General features: G+C 45.1%; 2 protein-coding genes across 2 annotated transcripts; one reads left to right on the top strand and one right to left on the bottom strand.

Moving 5' to 3' along the window:
• The first annotated feature begins 933 nt into the window (after positions 1-933).
• INSL3 (insulin like 3) lies at positions 934-3,639 on the top strand. The gene is made up of 2 exons (XM_074302231.1): positions 934-1,194; positions 2,531-3,639. Exons 1-2 carry the CDS (start codon positions 1,026-1,028, stop codon positions 2,770-2,772), a joined length of 411 nt encoding a protein of 136 aa, XP_074158332.1. The 5' UTR covers positions 934-1,025; the 3' UTR covers positions 2,773-3,639.
• A 2,056-nt stretch (positions 3,640-5,695) lies between these two features.
• B3GNT3 (UDP-GlcNAc:betaGal beta-1,3-N-acetylglucosaminyltransferase 3) lies at positions 5,696-22,109 on the bottom strand. The gene is made up of 3 exons (XM_074302225.1): positions 22,091-22,109; positions 8,913-9,551; positions 5,696-7,565 (listed from the first exon to the last, which is right to left on the bottom strand). Exons 2-3 carry the CDS (start codon positions 9,543-9,545, stop codon positions 7,005-7,007), a joined length of 1,194 nt encoding a protein of 397 aa, XP_074158326.1. The 5' UTR covers positions 9,546-9,551; positions 22,091-22,109; the 3' UTR covers positions 5,696-7,004.
• Positions 22,110-22,364: the final 255 nt, after the last annotated feature.

The following is a 22,364-nucleotide window of genomic DNA, read 5'->3' as shown; positions in this document are numbered from 1 at the left end:
ATAACAATTCCTATTTTTGCTTTTTTTTTTATACCCTATTTTAAACTAAGACACATAGAAATTAAAGGACTGTTCAGGACCACACAGCTGTTGCAATTTGTCCCTCACTTTTCAAGAGGACCAATGACATCAGGAAGATGCTCTCTTGACTTAGAAGTGAATTGGATTTAAATGATACTTGGGCTAGTGCAGTTTCTGCTTTACTTTCCCCCAGGGTCAGGACAACTGGAGATGGCCTTGGATACAGCAGGTAACAATTAATAAATGTTTGAAGCTAGATTTGAACCCAGTTCTTCAGGGTCAATGCTCTATCTACTGTGTGATCCAGCTATCTTTAGAACATAAGGGCTTTTTTGCTTATATTTGCATCCCCAGGGATACAGGGCTCAGCAAACAGTAAGTGCTTAATAAATGCTCATTGTTTACAGGTGGAAGTGGGTTCTGACGTGTTCTGCTTGATACCAGGGGCCAGAACTAGGAGCTGGAGGTAGAAATTGCAAATGTAACGTTAGGTTTGTCCTGAGCAAAGATAAACAAGAAAAAAAAAAATCTGAATATTTAGAGCTATAAAAAATTGGCCTGAGCCACCTGTAGGTGAGGAGGCTTCCTCATCCCTGGAAAGCTTGAGGAGCACTCGTTGGGGACATTCAGATATGGACAAGACCGACCGCTGGGCTTTTGAGAACGCTTCCATCTCTCATCAAGGGCGGGTGTCCCACGCCATCCCTTTGCTCCGGCCTTTTATTCCCTATGGGTCCCCTCCGGGATCTCCCTGCCTCGTTCCCTAGCTCCCTTCTCCCGGGCCTCTCAGTTCCCCTGGCCTTCCCCTTGGCCCCTAAGGTGCTCCCTGTTCCTGCTTCATGGGCATTGAGTCCAATCAGATCTAGAAATGCCCAGGGACTCTGCAGCTGCAGGGGATGGGGAGGGGGAAGGGGCTGGGAAGCTATAAGAGCAGGGAGATACCCTTCAGCAGTCTCACTTGAGGAGGGAGCCACATCAGCCTCTTCTGATCCTGAGTCCAGGCCATGTCCCACCTGCTGCCCCTCCTCCTGCTCCTGCTCCTGCCAGCCCGGGGATGGTCCAGGGAGGAACCCCAGAAGCTCTGTGCCCACAACTTCATCCGAGCCCTCGTGAGGGTCTGTGGCGGCCCCCGCTGGACCATCCCTGATGGAAGGCCGGGCACTGGGGGTGACCGTAAGTCCTTGGGACCGAGGTGGGTGGGGTCCCAGCTCCCTGGAACTGCTCATCTGTTTGGGTACCTGCATCTTTAAGGTGATTGATGAGCATGTCTCCAGACTGTGTCCAACTATGTCAATTTCTCCATCCATCCATCACTCTGCAATCCTTTACTAGACCCCCTGACCCAGAGGATAGGAGGTGAGTACCATGGGATAATAGAAAGAGAGCCCAATTTGGCCTTCCGTAATCAGGGTCCACCTCCCAGGCCTGCTCCCCATAAAATCAGATTTAGAATTGGATGGGACCATCTAGGCCAGGGCTTCTTCGCCCTTTCTTGGGTCCCAGGCCCTTCTGATGGCCTGTCCCGGCCTGGGGACCTCCTCTGGGAATCACGATTAAATAAATGGCCAGTGAAGGGAATGCCAAATTTCAGTTACAGGTGAGGGAAAATGAAGGTGCAACTTTTCCCTGTCCAAGTTCACGAGCTCTCCTGGAATCCGGCCAGGTCCGGGAACCCCAAGTTAAGAATGCCTGATTGAGTCCAACACCTTTATTTTAATGATAAAGTGACTCGGTTTACCCAGGATTACACAGCTTGTGGCAGATCTGAAATTCAAACCCAGGTCTTTGGATCCCAGATCCAGTGTTTTTTCTCTGACATCCCCAAGCCCCACTGTTGTGCTTTATAAAACTTAAAGGGTCAAGTAAAGGCTGATTATGCTTATTATGAATGGATAATAAATATCACTGTTAACATTCATAATGTGATAAATTAAATTAATAAGATGTTGGTAATCCATATTGATAATATTGTTGCTAATGATTGATAATATAGGATTTAGAGGTTTACATCTTAGAGGTCATCCAGTCAGTTTATAGAGGAGGGAGCTGAGGCTCCAAACAGGTGATTGACTTGCTCAAGCTCAAACAGATAGTAACAAGGTTAAGATTTGAATCCAGAGGGGCAGCTGGGTGGCGCAGTGGGTAGAGCCTCAGCCCTGAAGTCAGGAGGACCCGAGTTCAAATCTGGCCTCAGACACTTAACACTTCCTGGCTGTGTGACCCTGGGCAAGTCACGTAACCCCAGTTGTCTCAGCAATAAATCAACAAAAAAACAAGATTTGAATCCAGAACCAATGCTCTTTCCCACTATATCACAATATATTGTACCTCATTGAATGCCAGAGAGATTAAGCAATTTGTCCCTGGCCACACAGCCAGTAGGTATCTGAGGCGTCCGTGGGCTTCTGTGTCCACGCTGATGACCCTTAGTTGGGGAGGATGGGGGGGCTGGGAGGTACACTGCAGGGGACACATTTTGCTGACTTCCTTGGTCTCCGCCCTCCCTCAGGAGAAATATTTCAGTGGATGAACAACAGACCCTTCCGGGGACTGGCCCCAGATGCCAACATGGGAGAGGAGTCGGACGTGGGACTACTGCTGAGATCCGGCCTGGCTGTGGATGCAGGGGGGCTGGAGCCCCCCTCGAGGGTCCAATGGGCCCCCCGCCGGCGAAGAGCCCCCCGCCCAGCCAAGCACTGCTGTAGCAACGGCTGCACCCAACAAGACCTGCTGGCCTTCTGCCCCCATTAGTTTCCCAGACTGGTGCTCCCAAGGGAGCACAGAGCCTGGGGTCTAGCCTCAGCCCCCCAAGGACTAACATTTGGGTTCAAGCCTGTGGCCCCCAAGCAGCCGTGGCCGGGTCTGTAGCTCCCGTAGCCAGGAAAGCCGGGTTACCCTGCCAACCCTGAGCTCGAATATTGTGACTTTGAACGTCCTGATTTTGTCCTCTGTAATTGTCCCCGGGGAAAAATCCCTAAGAAACTGGCAAAAGGTTATGTTTGTCTGTGCTGTTGGGGGATGGGCTGGAGACCTTGGCTGCCGTCACTCCCAGCAGCAAGCTGGGTTATTACCTTCCCCAGTTCAAGGAGAAGAAAAATCTTTAATACAGTGGGGGGGGGGTCCCTAATCTCCCTGGGGTGGAGATGGTGGGAACCTTTTTGACCCCAGCTTGCAGATAAGGCACCTGAAAAGCAATAACAACATCCTGGATCATAACAGTCCAAGGCCCTTGTTTGCAGATAAGGAGCGTGTCTCTCAAAGTAAAGGGAGAACTCACAAAACCGGCCTCCAAAAGGGTCTCCTGCCTCCTCGGGGGGCTCTTTTTCCCACACTGAGCTGCCTTTGTGGATTTCAGGACCCGTGGCCCAGAAATCCACTGTGGCTCAAGGGACAGAACTCAGACTCATAAGGCCCTATCAATAACTGTGTGACCCTGGACAATTCACGTCTTAGTGCCTGTCTGCCTCAGTTTCTTCAGCTGTAAAACGGGATAATAATAGCACCTACCCACCCAGGGCTGTGGTGAGGATCAACCGGGACATTGGCAAAGTGCTTCCGTAGCACAGTAGCCAGCACATAGTGGTTGCTTAATAAATATTGATTTCCTTCTGGTCCGGCCGTCCTCTCCACAGTGCCATATTTCCTCCCCTCCAGCATCAATTGAGCTTAGAGTAAGGAAGATTCCTGGCACAGAAAGGGGGGAAGGGACACCCAGAAATCTAGAGGGGGAGAAAAATTGGGAGTCCAACCCCTGACGCTCCCTTCAAATAGAAGCTTCCGTGAACCCTGGGAGATCACGGATGGAGAGAAAGATGGGTTCACATCATTTTATTGGGGAATGCATTGTTCCACTCCCTCCCAGCATCCAAGTCCCAAAAAGTTAGCAGGACTCGGTACAAAGTCCCCTGGGCTTGGATTTAAGTCCTGGGATCTTACTGGTGTTGTTTTCAGTCTGACCGACCCCATTTGGGGGTCTTCTTAGCAGAAAAACTGCAGTAATTTGCCATTTCCTCCTCCAGCTCATTTTACAGATGAGGAAACTGAGGCAAACAGGATGAAGTGACTTGCTCAGGGTCACACCTAGGAAGTGTCTGAGGCAGATTTGAATTTGGGTCCTCCTGACTCCGGGGCTGGTGCTCTATCCACTGCGCCACCCAGGGCTCCCTCTCTCCCCTGGAGATTAGATTGTAAACATGTTGATAAGAACAGGGGAGGCCTTTTGACTCTCTTTGTGGCCCTCATGCTTAGCTCAGTACCTGGTGCCTGGCAGGAGCTCACTAACAGTAGTAATAATAACGATAGCTTTCCCTAGACCAGATGGGCATCCAAAATCATTTCCATAAATCCCTCTGGAGCCCCAGTCTCTTCCTGCCAGAAGAACGAGGAAGTCGGTGCTCTAGCTTTATAGCCAGGAGATTATTGATTTTGAACGGGAAGGGACCTCACTCATTTCACAAATGAGGGGACTTTCTAGACCCAGAGAAATAAATCCGTTGTCTGGTCTCACCCAGTAACGAGTCTCAGTGACAGGATTTTAACCTGGGTCCCCCAGCTCTGGGGGTATTGATTCCCCTACCATCTCATGTTATCACTGGGCGTGCTGTGTGGTTACATAGCCCACGTGGGACTTCCTTGGAAATGAGGACTCTTGGTGAGAGAGGGGCTCCTCCTTCCTTCTCTGTGTATGATTTCTTGAGGAAGAGCTGATGGACCCTGAGGGAAACCCAAAGTATCACAGGATTTAGGAAAATCTCAAAAGCCCACCCAATCCAAACTCGCCCATTTTGCAGATGGAAACATCTAGTCTAAGCTCATCCATTTTGCAGATGGGAAAATAAGTTTTGAGAAGAGAAGTTCAAATTTGACTTCAGACCGTTGCTACTTGTGACTGTGGCTTTGTACCTCAATTTCCCCATCTGTAGAATGGGGCTCATAATAGCGGTAACATCCCAGGATTAGGTGGACAACCTGAGAGAACATTTTAAAGGAGACTTGACATATCACACTTCTTTCCTTCATTCAATCGCCCAAGACCCAAGTTTTTGGGGCTGGTTTCAAAAGCTTCCGGGCTCTTTTCTGCCTTTAGGCTACAATCCCCCGATCTTGATCAAATAATCCAGGGCCTTCCCACAAAATGAAGGCTCTGGAAGCGATAACCTTCAAGTTCCCATTTGCTGGAAAATTATAATCATGATTTTAGGTTAATCTGCGTTCAACTGGGCCTAAGTCAGATGGGCAGTCCCATTAAAAACAGGCTTCGTGAGCAGATGTGCTGTTCCAATCTACCCCCACTTAGGGCCAGCAGCTAATCCAGCTTGGCTTTGTCACTGTCAGAGGTATCCTCCCAACCAGGCCCTTTCCTAATGTAGCCATTTCCCCCCACTTTTTCACTGATTCTAGGGTCTTTTCTTGAAAATGCCTGCCTGTGCCCATGCCTGGAGCACCCTCCCACTTCTGCTTCTTAGCCCCCCCCCCATTCTCTTAAAACTGAGCTCAAAAATCCACCTTAAGCAAGAGGCCATTCTGTCCCCCTCCCTCCTAGCCCCAGCCCCACTCATGCTTCCCCTTCCAAAGTTCCCTTCCAGCCATTCCCTCTCGTGTTTACCTAGTGATTTACATGGGTGATTTTGTCCTTTGTTCTCCAAGAAGACCCAGAAATCAGGGAGGGGATGTGACTTGTAAGGGAATTGGATTTAAGTGAGGGCGGCTGGGCCAGGTCCCGGCCTCACTTCCCCCTCCTGACCCGCTGGGCCCAGAGGCCAGATAGAGATCCGGACAGTTGGAGGCGGCCGGGATGCTGCGGGAGCTGAGGCCTTTAACAGGTTTCAGTTTGACTTGGGCAACACCCATTCAATGCTTAAGCCTCGGTAGCTACGGAGGCAAAGAATCTCCTTACCCCCCCCCTATTACAATAAATTCCGTGAGGGCAGGGATGGAGTTTTTTTTTCTTTTTCCTTTGCATCCTCAACTTTTTTCAAACTTAGCAGAAAATTAATAGATGTTAGTTCACCCTTGTGAAAAAGGACCGGGGCTTCTGGGTTGGGGGGGAGGGGAAGAGCAGCATTCTAAGGATAAAGTCAAAATTCCTTAGGGATTTAAGTCAGGGAAGAGAGAGGCGTCTCCTATCTGTGCTCTGGATCTCTAAGCTCCCTCAGCCCACTTTAGGGGGAAGACCGCAGAGCTTGCCCACTCTTTCCCCAGCGCCTCGGGTTTCAGAGTAAGGCAGGGGGTGACCGGAGACGGAGACCACTCTGGATCTCACCCCGGAGAGAGGGAGAAGCCACACGCAGCCTTTTGAGGAAGAGAGGTGGTGCAGCGCATAGAGAGCTGGACCTGAATTCAAATCTGGTCTCCGATATTTACTAGCTGTGTGACCCCAGACTAGTCACTTAACTGCTGCCTGCCTCCGTTTCCTCAACTGTAAAATGGGGGTTTACTTCCCTTAATGAATTCACAAGCTCTTGCAATTAGTGCCGCGCCGGCACACAGCAGATAAGTGCTTGTTTCCCTCCTTCCTTACTCTCAGAGGGTAAAGCGTGTAGAAAAGCCACTTCCCTCCTTAATCTACTTTTCCCTGACATTGTGCAGCCCTGTGCCCTGTCCGAGCTGTGATCTTCTCACCCTCCCTGCAGCCTGGGGAAGGGCTCTGCCACTCTGCCGACTGGGGAAATCGAGGTAGGATGTAGGAGAGGGACTCATCCAAGGCCATTCCAGCTGGGCATACCAGAGACTCTCTGTTCCCTCCAACCCCCCGCGAAAATTCACATTTCTGTAGCTTACAAGATGTGTTCCTCACAACAGCCCTGTGAGGTAGGTCGTGTCCAGTGCGCTCCCCATTTTACATGGAGGAAGCCGATTCAGGGCAGGGGAATGATCTGGCCACGTGTTGGCTTGGACGTTTTCTGTCCCGGTTTGTTCTTCTGAGTTATCGTGGGCTGTCTCAGTCTCTCCGGGTCTCATCCTCCAGTCCTCCAGGGCAGCCCTCAGTTACTCTGGGTGGCCAATACTGACTTGCTACATTTCAGATTTGGCTTCTTGAGGGCATCCCACATCAGTAGCATCTCATAGGGTAGGAAGCGATGAACCAGTAGCAGGTCCTGATAGAAGCAGGGGTCAAAGGACCCTATGCGAGGTGACGGTGATTGAACCCCAACCATCTTAACCCCCATATGCCTGGCTGGGGCCAGCCCTTCGTGCTCCAGGCACATGCCCAGATAGACATCATCAATTGGGAAGAGAGGGATGGTTTGGGAGGCGCGCCGGATGGCCCGAGTTGTGAACCGAGACATCAGGATCCCCCCCCCTCCACAGTAGGGGGGGTACCTCTCTTCCTTCATCACCATCTTGGAGATGTAGTATTTGCTCCATGGTACTCGGATGGGCCCCACGTGGCTGATGACATGCCCTATGTACAGGTGCTCGTCTGCTTTGTTACCCTGCAGATACACTACCATGTTGTCCGTGTGAGCGAAGACATCATCATCGCCGTTGAAGATGAAGGAAGCATCAGGGAGGTGGGCAGCCTGCCACTCTAGAAACAGGACCTAGCAGAGGGAGGAGAGCAAGGGAGATAATGCTGAGACCTCAGGGGTCATGGTACTCAGCGGTTAGTCTCTGAGGCTCTTCCTAGTTCGTGAAGTTCCCAAGGGTTCCCAATACCAACCCTCTCAAAGACCCTGGGGAAGAATTTCCTCCCCATCTTACCAACAGAGAACCCGGGCTCTGTCCTATCCAGGCATCTGAGGGCTCCAAAGCTTAAAGGGATCCCTGAGATCATCTAAACTAGTATTTCCCAACTCATGTAGCATTAGAGCATCTTGTCACTGAAATGCCCAGATGGGACTATTGGTGCTAAGCTAAAGAGTGAGAGAATGTGAGCATGATCCCTCTAATAAAGGAGGGGACACATGCTGGAAATTTTAGAAATTAAACTGAGCTTGATACTGAAGACTGAAATAATAATTTTAAGTCATTTCCCCTCTGAGTGTTTTATTTTCTCTTCTATAGTACGATATAATAGACTGGTTCTGAAGAGAGAAAACCTAGGCTCAGATCTCGTCACAGATGTTCATTAGCTAGGGGACTAGCTTACTAGCAAGTCATTAGACTTCTCGGGGCCTCAGTTTTCTAGTCTGTAAAATGGGAATAAAAATCCTCACCTAAAGTTTAAAGTGTCCTATCATTTGCCAGGTGCTGTGCTTACACTGGGGACAAAAGACAAAAGCGAGAGTCCCTACTGTCGAGCACCTCACATTCCACTGAAGAGGGGGAAGGAGGACAAGGATGTTCACAGATCAGCAAACATAATAAATAATATAAAAATAAAAAAATAAAATAAAGGATAAATGAAAAATAAATCCAAAATGAAGATGGCACTTGAAATGAGATTCTGAGGTCCTGCCCCCCAGCTCTGACATCTTATATCCTAAGGGCCCTTAAGCTCTGACATTCTGGGCTCAAGGGTCCCCACTGGCTCTTATGATTCTGTGAATTCGACACGTTAGAAAGGCCCCTCTAGCCCTCAGATTCACCCAGCCTTTAGTCACTGTCGAACAGTAAGGCTCGGTGGGCAGCTAGTCCAGTACTTATTTCAGAGAGGATCTCAAAGACAAGAGGGCCTGTGATTAGCCCAAAGTCACACCGTAAATTGAAGACAAACATTCAGGACTGCAGTTCGGGTTTCTTTTTCCTTCACCGCACTGCCAAGAGGAAGAAATTATTAATATAAATAGAGAAGATTGATGCTAATCGAAGAAGTCATGGAGGACAGAGAGAGACTTCAGGCCATGGGATGAACCAATTTTCTCAAAGTACAGCAGGTCCGGGTGGTGGAGTTTGAGATTGGAAAGGAGAAAGGTACCGGCATCTCCACCCCTGGGTTGGCCACTCACCTGCTTCAGGGTCAGATTGAAGAACGTGTCATGGAAATCCCACTGGATAATATCCCCATGAGCCTGGGCCTCCATGGCCAGGAGCCGATCCACTTTTTGAGCTTCCAGGATATCAGACTCTGTGCCCACCAAGAAGAGCCGGCAGATGGTGGCTCCTCTGACCTCTCTCTCCTCTCCCCACGTCCGACGAATGAGATCCCGCCTCTCGTAGTTCTTAGGAGATGACTTGATGGCCAGAAGGAGGAAGGGAGAACCTGAAGCTCCGGGGGACCTTGTGCACTTATTTGGGGGGACATTCTGAAGGATCGGGAAATCCCGGCAATGTTTGTAAAGGAGAAAGTTCTGGATGTTCCGGGGTTCGGCCGCAAAGCCAGACACGTTGGCCACAGAGTCATTGGCAAAGCAAGGTTCCAGAGGACGTTGAAACACGGTGAGAGGCTGGGTCTCCGAGACCCTTTGCTGCTGCTGCAACTCCAGGACCTTTTGGTGCGGGGGCTCGAGGGTTCCTGAACCTTGCCAACGGTTCATATAGGGACGCTGTGAGGCTTGGTCATGGAAAAGGAAAAACAGGAGCCCAACAGTTAAGGGCAAGAGGACCAATGCCTGAGTGACTCCTCTCTTCAGTGATCGCATGATATCCTGGTGGGCAAGAGAGAAGGGTAGGAATGAGTGGTCTTGGGATGGTCACTTCTCTCTGGGTCTTAATTCTGCAATTGTAAAATGAGGAGTCTGGTTAAATGATCTGTTAATTTCAAATCCAAAACTCCATGTCCCAAGGCCTCTTCCAGTTCTGACCTCCCGGGTTCTAAGGATCCTCCTAGATCTGACCTCCTGGGTTCTAAGGGCCCTCCCAGCCCTGACCTCCCGGGTTCTAAGGGCCCTCCCAGCTCTGACCTCCCAGGTTCTAAGGACCCTCCCAGCCCTGACCTCCTGGGTTCTAAGGGCCCTCCCAGCTCTGACATCCCGGGTTCTAAGGACCCTCCCAGCTCTGACCTCCTGGGTTCTAAGGGCCCTCCCAGCTCTAACATTCTGGGTTCTCAGGGCCCTCCCAGCCCTGACCTCCTGGGTTCTAAGGGCCCTCCCAGCTCTGACCTCCTGGGTTCTAAGGGCCCTCCCAGCTCTGACTTCCCGGGTTCTAAGGGCCCTCCCAGCTCTGACCTCCCGGGTTCTAAGGGCCCTCCCGGCTCTGACCTCCTGGGTTCTAAGGGCCCTCCCAGCTCTGACCTCCCGGGTTCTAAGGGCCCTCCCAGCTCTGACCTCCTGGGTTCTAAGGGCCCTCCCGGCTCTGACCTCCTGGGTTCTAAGGGCCCTCCCAGCTCTGATCTCCTGGGTTCTAAGGGCCCTCTTAGCCCTGACCTCCCGGGTTCTAAGGGCCCTCCCAGCCCTGACATCCTAGGTTCTAAGGGCCCTCCCAGCTCTGACCTCCTGGGTTCTAAGGGCCCTCCCAGCTCTGACCTCCCGGGTTCTAAGGACCCTCCCAGCCCTGACCTCCCGGGTTCTAAGGGCCCTCCCAGCTCTGACCTCCCGGGTTCTAAGGGCCCTCCCAGCTCTGACCTCCCGGGTTCTAAGGGCCCTCCCAGCTCTGACCTCCCGGGTTCTAAGGGCCCTCCCAGCTCTGACCTCCCGGGTTCTAAGGACCCTCCCAGCTCTGACCTCCCGGGTTCTAAGGACCCTCCCAGCCCTGACCTCCCGGGTTCTAAGGGCCCTCCCAGCTCTGACCTCCTGGGTTCTAAGGGCCCTCCCAGCTCTGACCTCCCGGGTTCTAAGGACCCTCCCAGCTCTGACCTCCCAGGTTCTAAGGACCCTCCCAGCCCTGACCTCCCGGGTTCTAAGGGCCCTCCCAGCTCTGACCTCCCGGGTTCTAAGGGCCCTCCCAGCTCTGACCTCCTGGGTTCTAAGGGCCCTCCCAGCTCTGACCTCCCGGGTTCTAAGGACCCTCCCAGCTCTGACCTCCCGGGTTCTAAGGACCCTCCCAGCCCTGACCTCCCGGGTTCTAAGGGCCCTCCCAGCTCTGACCTCCTGGGTTCTAAGGGCCCTCCCAGCTCTGACCTCCCGGGTTCTAAGGACCCTCCCAGCTCTGACCTCCCGGGTTCTAAGGACCCTCCCAGCCCTGACCTCCTGGGTTCTAAGGGCCCTCCCAGCTCTGACCTCCTGGGTTCTAAGGGCCCTCCCAGCTCTGACCTCCCGGGTTCTAAGGACCCTCCCAGCCTTGACCTCCTGGGTTCTAAGGGCCCTCCCAGCTCTGACCTCCTGGGTTCTAAGGGCCCTCCCAGCTCTGACCTCCCGGGTTCTAAGGGCCCTCCCAGCTCTGACCTCCTGGTTTCTAAGGGCCCTCCCAGCTCTGACCTCCTGGGTTCTAAGGGCCCTCCCAGCTCTGACCTCCCAGGTTCTAAGGGCCCTCCCAGCTCTGACATCCCATGTTCTAAGGGCCCTCCCAGCTCTGACCTCCAGAGTTCTAAGGGCCCTCCCGGCTCTGACCTCCCGGGTTCTAAGGGCCCTCCCAGCTCAGACCTCCTGGGTTCTAAGGGCCCTCCCGGCTCTGACCTCCTGGGTTCTAAGGATCCCCCCAGCTCAGATCTCCTGGGTTCTAAGGACTCTCCCAGGTCTGACTTCCTGGGTTCTAAGAGTTCTCCTTGCATTGATATTTTGTTTTTTAAAAGTTCTTCTCAACTATCATGTTCTTTAGTTCAAGGATCATCTCAAGCTTTATTAATCTGAAACTGGGGAAATTTTTAAGTAATAGAAGAAAGGAACAATAAAAATTCATTTAAAAAAAAAATAAAGCCAGAAATTAAAATTAGCTTCCCTATAATTGTCCCCCATTGCTTCTAGTTCTGTTCTCTTGGGTCAAAGACCACAAGTTGGCTACCTTTGTCCTTTGATGGCCCTTTAGATATGTATGGATTTTAGAAAATCATTTAAATTTTTTTTCCAATTCAAATTCTCCCTCCCCACACATATGCATCTTTCAAAGTCACTTTCAAAGTCATTGAAAGGGCAAGGGAAAAAAAAAACATTATAAATATGCAATTATGCAAAACAAATTCAGAAGGAAGAAAAGAAGGAAAGAAGCAAGGAAGGAAGGAAGGAAGGAAAGGAAGAAGAGGAGGGAAGGAGGGAGGGAAGGAGGGAGGGAAGGAGAAGAGGGGGAAGGAAGGAAGGAAGGAAGGGAAGAAAAAGAAAGAAAGAAAGAAAGAAAGAAAGAAAGAAAGAAAGAAAGAAAGAAAGAAAGAAAGAAAGAAAGAAAGAAAGAAAGAAAGAAAGAAAGAAAGAAAGAAAGAAAGAAAGAAAGAAAGAAAGAAAGAAAGAAAGAAAGAAAGAAAGAAAGAAAGAAAGAAAGGAAGGAAGGAAGGAAGGAAGAAAGAAAGAAAGAAAGAAAGAAAGAAAGAAAGAAAGAAAGAAAGAAAGAAAGAAAGGAAGGAAGGAAGAAAGAAAGAAAGAAAGAAAAGAAAGAAAAGAAAGAAAGAAGGAAAAGAAAGAAAGAAAGAAAAGAAAGAAAGAAAGAAAGAAGAAAAAGAAATAAAGAAAGAGGAAGAAAGGAGGAAGAGAGAAAGGGAATAGAGAAAGAGAAAAGGAAAGAGAAAGGTAGAAAGGGAGAGAGGAAGGAAGAAAGGTAAAAGGGGAGGGAGGAAAGTAAGAAGAGAATGAAAGAAAAAAGAGAAAAAGAAGGAAAAAAGGGAGGGCAGGAGGAAGGAAGGAAGGGTGGAAGAGAAGGAAGGAAGGAGGGAAGTATCATGCTTCAGCTTGAAAATTTATTCTTTTTCTATAATTTTATGAATGATAATAATAGTCACTATTATTATATTTTTATATATATATTATATATATATTATTATATTATTATATTTTAATTATATTTCTGTTACTCTTAAACTGTCTTCTGGCTCCCTTTAGATATTTGGACACATTTGAGCTTGTAATCAGATGATCTGAGATTGAATTCCCAGCTCACTCACTTCTTGTGTGACTCACCAGGGACATCTCTCTCTTTGGGCCTCAGGTTTTTATCCATAAAATAAACACCACTCCCACATTTCTATGCTCTCCCCCCATTCCTTCCTCCAGTCCTCGCTTCTCCCTGAGTAACATTCTTGCATCCTTCTGTGAGAGCACTCAGTAAGAACCTTCCACTGCTCCTCCTGCCACACACCTCAGCCTCCTCACCATCTCGGTTCTCCTCTGACCTTGCTCACCCTTGCTGATGTTCCTCTGGAAACACAGCCCCTAAATTAGATGGCGTTTTTCAGGTATTTCTGCTCAGGGTAGAAACCAGCAAGACAGCTTTCCTCCCTCATTCTGGAAGCTCTGTTTTTCTTAGCTCAGCCTAGAGTCATATGAGCTTTATGAGATCAGGGGTGAGGTCCACCTGTCAGCTCATGTAACATTGTGGCCAATATTCCACATGCTCTTTATTACATGAATTTCTGGTTTTCTTAGATAATCCCCATCTTGTGCTCGTGTGTCTGGATTTCAGAACACAAGTACTCACTCTAAAGGCAGAAGCTGGGTCCCCCAGAATCCTCTACGGCAGTTGTGCCCCCATACCTGCAGGATCTTGGGGGGGAGATTCAGGCCAGATTGCCATAAAGTGGGGTAATTCCCTCACGAGGAAGCAAGCACACAACCCCCCCAAGAGATATTAGCCACATGCAGCAAAGGGCCACTCCTCCCGAGCTAGTTATGGCTCCCACTGGGATTCCACCGCTCTGACCCCTGTGCATGGTCAGCCTTTTGTACATCATTAGCTACACCTTCCATGCTCTTCCACTGTTCACAGGCTTCCTGTATCTCCTCAACTGGAGCTTAACTTTCTTGCAGACAGAGCATTTTCTCTACCCCAGTCACCCAGTGCACAATTAATGCTTCATAACTTGATTAAATGGTTCCTGCAATCTTTTCAAATATGTGAGAACACCCTCTCTCTACCTTTCTATAATTTATGGTCTTAAAGATTTGCCTGAGGCTCTGAGAGATTAGCTGACTTGTTGCTTAGTCATTTTCAGTGCTGCTGGAGACTTTGTGACCCAATTTGGGATTTTCTTGGCAAAGATACAAAGATGGCATTTCCTTCTCCAATTCACTTTACAGCTGAGCTGAGGCAAAGTTAAGTGACTTGCCCAGAATCACACAGTTAGTGTCTAAAGTCAAATTTTAACTCGGATCTTCCTGACTCCAAGCCCCATGTTCTATCCACCTAGTTGATTTGATCAGCTAGTGTCAGAGGCAGGATCTGAATCTAGGTCTTTTCTCCAAGTTGAACAATTCTCTCCATCCAGCTATTCTGTCTCATATAGGAGGGAATGTCAGCCCCACATGTGCCAAGGAACTAGAAACTGAGTGGGTGCCCATCACTGGGGAATGACTGAATAAGCTATGGCATTTGATTGTTAGGGAATATTATTGTTCTGTAAGAAATGACCAGCAGGATGATTTCAGAGAGGCCTGGAGAGACTTACAGGAACTGAAGCTGAGTGATGTGAGTAGAACCAAAATTACATTGAACTAGATTATACCAAGATCAATTCTGATGGACGTAACTCTTTTCAACAGCAAAGTGATTCAGGCCAGTTCTGATACACTTGTGATGGAGAGAGCGTCTACACCCAGAGAGAGACTGTGGGGACTGAGTGTGGATCACAACATAGTATTTTCACATTTTTTGTTATTTGCTTGCATTATGTTTTCTTTCTCATTTTTTCCCTTTTTGATCTGATTTTTCTTATGCAGCATGATAATTGTGGATATATAAATATATATAAGAATTGCACATGTTTAATATATTTTGGATTACTTGCTGTCTAAGGGAAGGGGTGGGGGAAAGGAGGGAGAAAAAATTTGGAACATAAGTTTTGAAAGGATGAATGTTGAAAACTGCATGTTTTGAAAATAAAAAGCTTTAAATTTTTTTTAAAAGGGGGGGAGGGTCGGAGTTCATAGAAACTCACTAAATGCAACCTCAACCTGAAGCATAAGAGGTATGATGACTCAATAAACTTTGAGATATCTATGAACTCTGATATTCTCTGTTCTTGGCAGGATCTAAACCTGGATTTTGCTTTCCAAGAAGGCAGCCGACTTCTATAGCTTGCATAACTGATCATTGTCTCAGGCACAAAAACAAACTCATCCTTTTTGGTTCTCCCAGAAAGTCAAAACTCAGAATGAGCTGAGTCTTGAGGGACGTGCTGAAGTCCATTTTTGTTGTTACTGTTCAGTCGTTTTAATAGTGTGACTTCCTTGACAAAGATATTGCTGTGGTTTGCCATTTCCTTCTCTCACCAAGAGTCTGAGGCTGGTTTGCACTCAGATCTTCCAGACCCCAGACTTACGGCTCTTGCTGAAGTGTACAGGAAGCTTGAACTTTTCTTTGATGTTTTCTACAACAAAGTTAAAGACCAAGTCACCAAGGGAAAAAGCATTTAAGAAGCCCCTCTAAGGAATGGCACTTGCTAAGCCCAGGGGCCACAAAGTTCTGGACCTCAGGGAGCTTCTCGTCAATGAAAGCAGAGGACTTGCAAACAAGACCAGATAAAGTAGATGTAATCAACAGCTGGAGGGCAGGAGGGGAAGGGGAAAGAGGTCTTTCAGTAGAGACTTTGGTGAGATTTAAAGGAAATCTCGTTATCTAGGTTCAAGGTACAGGTGGGTTTGCTTCCAGATGGAAGAATGGCTCTGAGAATTCCATGTTATAAAGGGACAATGAAATGCTGCTTAAAAAAAAAGAAAAGAGGTGAATCCTATTTCTTGGAGAGTGCCATGGACTATAGGCTATCAGAGGTAGCAAAGAACAGAGAATGAGAGAACTTGTAGGCACCTCAAAGTTTATTTAGTCATCACACCTAGCGATGTGTGTGAGGACTTACACACAGTAAGCCCCAGGCTGAAATTGGATTTATGAGCTCCTACTAATTCTGACATTCCTTTTACATGACACAGAGTAGCTGGATGGAGAGAGTTGTTCAACTTCCTCCTGCATAGGAGGAAGGTTTGAGGAGTAGAAAAATTATCTCAAGAAACTGACTGTGGGGAGTGGGGAGGGAGAGAGAAGTAGACTTAGTGGGAAAGAGCTACTTGTTTTCCAAGGAATAAAATACTGACAAGTATTGCTGGAGGAGAATATACAATAAAAGTTGGAGGAAGAAAAAGAGTCAGGAAGTTGGAAACATCCTGATGAGGACATGAGAAAACAACCTGTCAATCCTTTCACAACAATAGAGAAGGTTGTTTTCCTCCTGTGACAGGTACCTAAGACAAGACAGAATGTCCCCAGGCTTGTGAAAATAATTACTACAAAGGGAGTCCTCTGGGTACAATTACTAAGGATTAAATTTTTCTAGAGGAGATCAACCCAAGGGACACTATCAAGAATGGAACACGGAAGATGGGGCAAATTCCAGCAAAGAAGAACAAGAATTATCTGGAGACTGAAGTGAATGCATAGGGAACTCACTACCCAACTTTGATTTTTAAAAGATGTCTATAGGAGATGGAAGCAAGGAAAAGCAGCCTCTGCTTCCTCTCCTTTTACTCCTCCATTTTTTTTTTTTTTTAAATACAAATCAGCTGTTAATTTATCTTCCTTATCTGACCTTAGACACTTCCTAGTTTGTGGCTTTGGGCAAGCCACTTTACCCTGTTTGCCTAGTTTCCTCACCTATACAACGAAGTGGAGAAAAATAGCAAACCATTCCAGTATCTCTGCCAAGAAAATTCTAAAGAGGTTTGACATCAGTGAACGCTGTTGTAGACAAAGTGCTTTACAAACCTTTACAAATCTAGCATTTATTATAATGTTTCCTCCCTGGGTTTTCATGACACTGCTATTTCTTGGTTATTTACAAATCTGATTTTGTTTGTTTGTTTGTTTGTTTTTGCTGAAACATCATCTAAATCTTACTGTGTGTGTGTTTGTTATGTTTTATTTAAACATATGCATGGGTAATTTTTCAACATTGACCCTTGCAAAACTCTGTTCCAAATGTTCCCCTTCTTCTCTTCATCCCCTCTCCTAGATGACAGGTAATCCAATACATGTTAAATGTGTTAATTTCAATATATGTATACATATTTATGCAGTTATCTTGCTGCACAAAAAAATCAGATCAAGAAGGGGAAAAAAAAACTGAACAAGAAAATAAAATGCAAGCAAACAACAAAAAGAGAGAAAATACTATGTTGTGATCCACACTCAGTCCCCACAGTCCTGAGTACAGATGGTTTTCTTCATCATTGGGACTGGCCTAAATCATCTTATTGTTAAAAAGAGCCAAGTCCATCAGAATTAATTATCATATAATCTTGCTGTTGCCATGTACAATGGTCTCCTGGTCCTGCTCACTTCACTCAGCATCAGTTCCTGTCAGTCTCTCCAGGTCTCTCTAAAATCATCCTGCTGGTCATTTTTTATAGAACAATAATATTCCATAACATTCATACACCACAACTTATTCAGCCATTCTCCAACTGGTGCGCAGCCACTCAGTTTCCAGGTTCTCTCTTCTTTTCCATGGTGATTTACTTAGATCCCACAGTTTAACTACTTCTATGCAGGTGACTCCCAAATATTCCTATCCAACCTTATTTTCTTTCCTGCACTGCAATTTCCTACATAATCCCCACCGACTGGCTCATAGATATCTCAACTAAAATGTCCAAATATGAGATAACAAGCTCATTATCTTTCCCTATGTGGGAATTTTGTTTTCTTGTCAGTTTTTTCCCCCCCTTCTTGATCTGATTTTTCTTGTGCAGCAAGATAACTGCATCAAATTTTTGGGCTGGACTGGTCTTGAACGGGGCTATGGAGGCTAGTTGGCTTCCTTGCCACTGAAGGCATAAAGTTTAGCCTACATGGAGTTGGGGTAGAAGGTTTTACTGGAGCTCCCTTCCAGATTGAGTAGTTAGTTGCCATGGAGAATGCAAAGTCAGAGGGAACAGTTCTCTTTATGTGAATTAGTATCTTTTTAACCTTAGGAATTTTATCTTTTTTTCCTGTCATCAGGGGACAAATTTGTTTTTATCACATGTCACAGTCCAGGAGTGCCTCATTACATTCTAAACAAAATGTTTTTATTCTGAATATATATATATATATATGTATATATATATATATATATATATATATATATATATATATATAAAATTATTCCTATGATACTCAACTCTTAAAGACATCGGATACATAATGGTGTACGCTTTCAGCAAAAAGGAGTACCTTATTACATTAAGTCTGGTCCAGAAGATTTTTGTACAGTTGACAGGGTTGTTTACAATGGTTTCATGTTAAATTCCTAATTTTTAAAATGGGGGGAGGGTGGAGAGAAGGCGGATTTAGAACAAATAGTCTCAGATGATGTGCTGGCCAGATACAGCAGTGAAGCATCCTGCAGCCACAGTGCTTTCTGAGCTATGTTGGGAACCTTCTCAGAATGATAAAGATGAGCTCCCATTCTTCTTGTAGCATTAGTGCAAAGGGTGCTTTAAAAAAAATCTGAAAGGAGCTAAGTTAATCTTCTTATTCAGTGCCATACCAATCAAACTCTCAAGAAATTATATTATAGTGCTAGAAAAAATAATAACATTCATCTGGAAGAACAAAAGACCAAGAATTTCAAGGGAACTAATTTTAAAAATGCAAAGGAAGGTGGCCTTGCTGTGTCAGACCTAAAACTGTATTATAAAGCAGCAATTATCAAAACCATTTGGTACTGGCTAAGAAATAGAATAGTGGACCAATGCAATAGGTTAGATTCACAAGATACAATAATCAATGACTAATAATCAAGTGCTTGATAAACCCAAAGATTCCAGCTTCTGGGATAAGAATTCATAATTTGACAAAAATTTTTGGAAAACTGGACAACTGTATGGTAGAAACTATGCATTGACCAATCTATCATCTTAAAAACAAGATAAGGTTGAAATGAGTTCATGATTAAATATAAAGAGTGATCCTATAAGCAAATTAGGAGAACAAGAGATAGTCTACCTGTCAGATCTGTGAAGAAGGGAGGAATTTGTGACCAATAACTAGAAAACATTATGGATAATTTTGATTACATTAAAATAAAAAGTTTTGAACAAAACAAAACCAATGAATCCAAGATTAGAAGGGAAACAGAAAACTGGGGAAAATTGTTTACAGTCAGGATTTCTGATAAAGGTTTCATTTCTAAAATATGTAAAGAACTAATTCAAATATATAAAAATACAAGCCATTGCCAGTTGATAAATGGTCAAAGGATATGAACAGACAATTTTCAAAAGAAAACATTAAAGTCATTTTTAGTCGTATGAAAAAAAATGCTCTAAATCACTACTGATTCGAGAAATGCAAATTAAGAGAAATCTGAGATACCATTTCACACCTTTCAGACTGGCCAAGATGACAGGAAAAGATAATGATAAATGTTGAAGGAGATGTGAGAAAACTGGGACACTGGTGCATTGTTGGTAGAGTTGTGAAATGATCCAACCATTCTGAAAAAGAATTTGGAAGTGTGCAAAGCGCTATCAAACTGCACAACACCCCCTTAGATCCATCAGTGTCTCTACTGGGTCTATAACCCAAAGATATCATAAAAGAGGAGAAAGAATACACACATGCAAAAATGTTTGTAGCAGCCTTTTTTTTTTTTTTTTTTTTTTTTTTTTTTTTTTTGTAGTGGCAAAAAACTGGAAATTAAGTAGATACCCAACAATTGGGAAATGGCTGAATAAGTTATGAAATGGAATATTATTGTTTTATAAGAAATGATGAGCAGGCTGATTTCAGAAAAGCCTGGAAAGACTTACATGAACTGATGCTAAGTGAAGTGAGCAGAACCAAGAGATCATCGTACACAATAACAAGATTATGTGATCAACTATGATGGACTTGGCTCTTTTTCAACAATGAGATGATTTGAAGTAATTCCAACCGACTTGTGAGGGAAAGTGCCATCTGCATCCAGCGAGAAAATTATGTATGGATACCAAATATGGACCAAAACAGTTTTTCCACCTTTTTATTTTGTTGTTTGCTTCTTGTTTGTTTGTTTTTCTCATATTTTCTCCCCTTGATCTGATTTTTCTTGCACAACAGGATGAATATGAAAATATGTTTAGAATGATTGCATATATTTAACCTATATTAAATGCTGTCTTGGGGAGGGGAAGGAGGAGAGAGAAGGAGAAAAAATGTGGAACACAAGGTTTTGCAAAGGTGAATGATGAAAACTATCTTTGCACATATTTGGAAAAATAAAATTCTATTCAAAATTTTTAAACATTTGAAAGGGAAATATAAAAATCAAACAATCCCTGATAGTTTTCAAAAAGTTGGATCACCAATTAAAAGAAAATAAGAGTAAATTGTCCTTGTATATTAAGCAATTAGAGGTGGAGGCAAAGCAGCTTTTAAGCTTTCCAAACTGTTCCTCCGAAGGGGTTTGGGGGATGCAGGTAGAGAATATGGTACTGCCAACAGCTCTGGTAATAACACTGATGAAAAGAACAATGATAATGGGAATTATAGAATATAGATGGCAAATATGATCTCTGACCCAAAAATTTTCTGGACATGTTAGAAAATCTGCCAAGATTAGGGCTACGAGGGAAAAGACTAGGGGTAGAAGTGCTCGATTTAGAGAGTAACCTAGAAATTGTCCTTTGTCCCTTTCCAGATAAGATAAAATGGTGAATTCTGTAGACATAGTTTCACAAAGGATAGCAAATAGGTGAAAATTTTAACTCTCTCTCTCTCTTTCTTTCATACACACACACACACACACACACACACACACTTCTATTTCAAATGCAATGATATCCTGTCTTTGGGGGAGCCCCATCTAAATTGTGTGGCCCCTTTCAACAAACCATGATCAATTGGTGAAGTTTAAGCCTGTTACTATGTTATTCCTTAGTCTAGACTAATGATATCCTTTCCCATAGAGATTTAATGTGATCATGGGATAGGTGATACTAGTCAAATTCTAATTAAATATCTGGGACAGATACAGTAAGGAGTCTCCTACTCCAACAAAATTTAGGACATCTCTGAAAGTCTCTGCTTTTTCATAGCTCCGCTACACCTGGCCATCTGGAATCATCCAAGTCTTTGCATTTAGATTTGAAAAAGTATGAGAATAAGTCTCCCTAAGGTAAGGAACAAAGTTTCTCCTATGTTTACATTATTGTAAAGTGAAAGACCACAGGGAATCATATGCTTGAATCCACTGGCTTGGGAAGGAGAAAGAGAAAATCATTAAACATAAAAGGGTTTGTTAGATCTTAGCAGGTCTTTTATACAAGGCAATTCTCAACATGTCCATAGGTTTATCCAGTTTCCATTGAGGTTTGGGAGTCAAGGCCACAGAGGGAAAGAACATTTCTTGCTCATGTAAAGTTGGGTGGAAGACCTGCTGTTTGTGTCTCAGTTGGGATAGGTATGGCTAATCAGGGCAAATATATTATGGACGTGGATATTAAGACTTGGGCCTACACAGGCATTTACATTTCTATACTTGTTCTTGTAGGCTGGGCTCAATGGATGCCCTTGGAATTGCCAGAGCCACCGTGTATAATTAAATACTAAATAATCTTAGATAAAGTGTGTGAGTATGAAAGATATTTCTTTGCCAGTAATGGAAATGAAGAAGGCTAAAGTACTTTGATATCTATATTTTCCATATAATAATGTTGTGTGCCCAATGAGGAAAGTAGACTGGAGACTGACAGTAGATTATTAGGCGTTAAATAAGATTTGTTTGCAAAGTATTTCAGCTCTTGTTGACCTTGTCAGGTTGGTGATCCAGGAAGTCCTGGGCTTGGACTTAATTGATTTTCCCATTGTCTTCTCCATCCCTTTGACCAATCATGAAAAATTTGTTCCTATCTGGAAAGGAATTCAGTGTCCCATCACTACTCTTCTTCAAGGTTCATTGAATTTACCCTCATGCTGCCAGATTAAGTGGCTTTTTCTGAAGAAGGCCACCTTGTCTGAGGGTAGTGGCACCCACTTTTATACTAAATATACTAAATATGTAACAATGGCTGGGCTAGATGAGGCCATGTGGTCGTCAAACAGGGGCAAGAACAGGAAATTAACCCAAAGAAAAATTAAGGGGGAGGAACTATATAAGGAAAACCCAGTTATAGATAAATAATTTGCTAACACTCTAAAGCTTACTAATACTCACAGACTTAGAAGGAAACTCAGAGGTTTATTATACTCCTTCAGGAAGAATTATATGACCAAGATGGGCAACATTTGGATATAATTCCAGTTAATCCTCTCTGCTCCTTCCTGATTTCACATTCTGGGGAGTTTCCAATACTTTGGGAAGATTCTATACAATTGGGACAAACAATCTAAGCACTTCTTTATTGCAAAAGTCTGGAATAAATGAAAGTGTGAAATAATTAGGAGGTGCTTTGTTTTTCAATGCTATGAGGAAAGTGAAACTATCTCCC

Source organism: Sminthopsis crassicaudata, chromosome 1, assembly GCF_048593235.1.
Source record: "Sminthopsis crassicaudata isolate SCR6 chromosome 1, ASM4859323v1, whole genome shotgun sequence".
Classification (NCBI taxonomy): domain Eukaryota; kingdom Metazoa; phylum Chordata; class Mammalia; order Dasyuromorphia; family Dasyuridae; genus Sminthopsis; species Sminthopsis crassicaudata.
This window is presented reverse-complemented; position numbering and strand designations above follow the sequence as displayed.

Bases quoted from the DNA above. Each gene is read 5' to 3' on its own strand.
- INSL3 (XM_074302231.1), top strand. From the start codon at position 1,026: ATGTCCCACCTGCTGCCCCTCCTCCTGCTCCTGCTCCTGCCAGCCCGG. The intron at 1,195-2,530 runs GTAAGTCCTTGG...GCCCTCCCTCAG, and splicing joins GCCGGGCACTGGGGGTGACC to GAGAAATATTTCAGTGGATG.
- B3GNT3 (XM_074302225.1), bottom strand. From the start codon at position 9,545: ATGCGATCACTGAAGAGAGGAGTCACTCAGGCATTGGTCCTCTTGCCC. The intron at 7,566-8,912 runs GTGAGTGGCCAA...TCCCTCTGCTAG, and splicing joins TCAATCTGACCCTGAAGCAG to GTCCTGTTTCTAGAGTGGCA.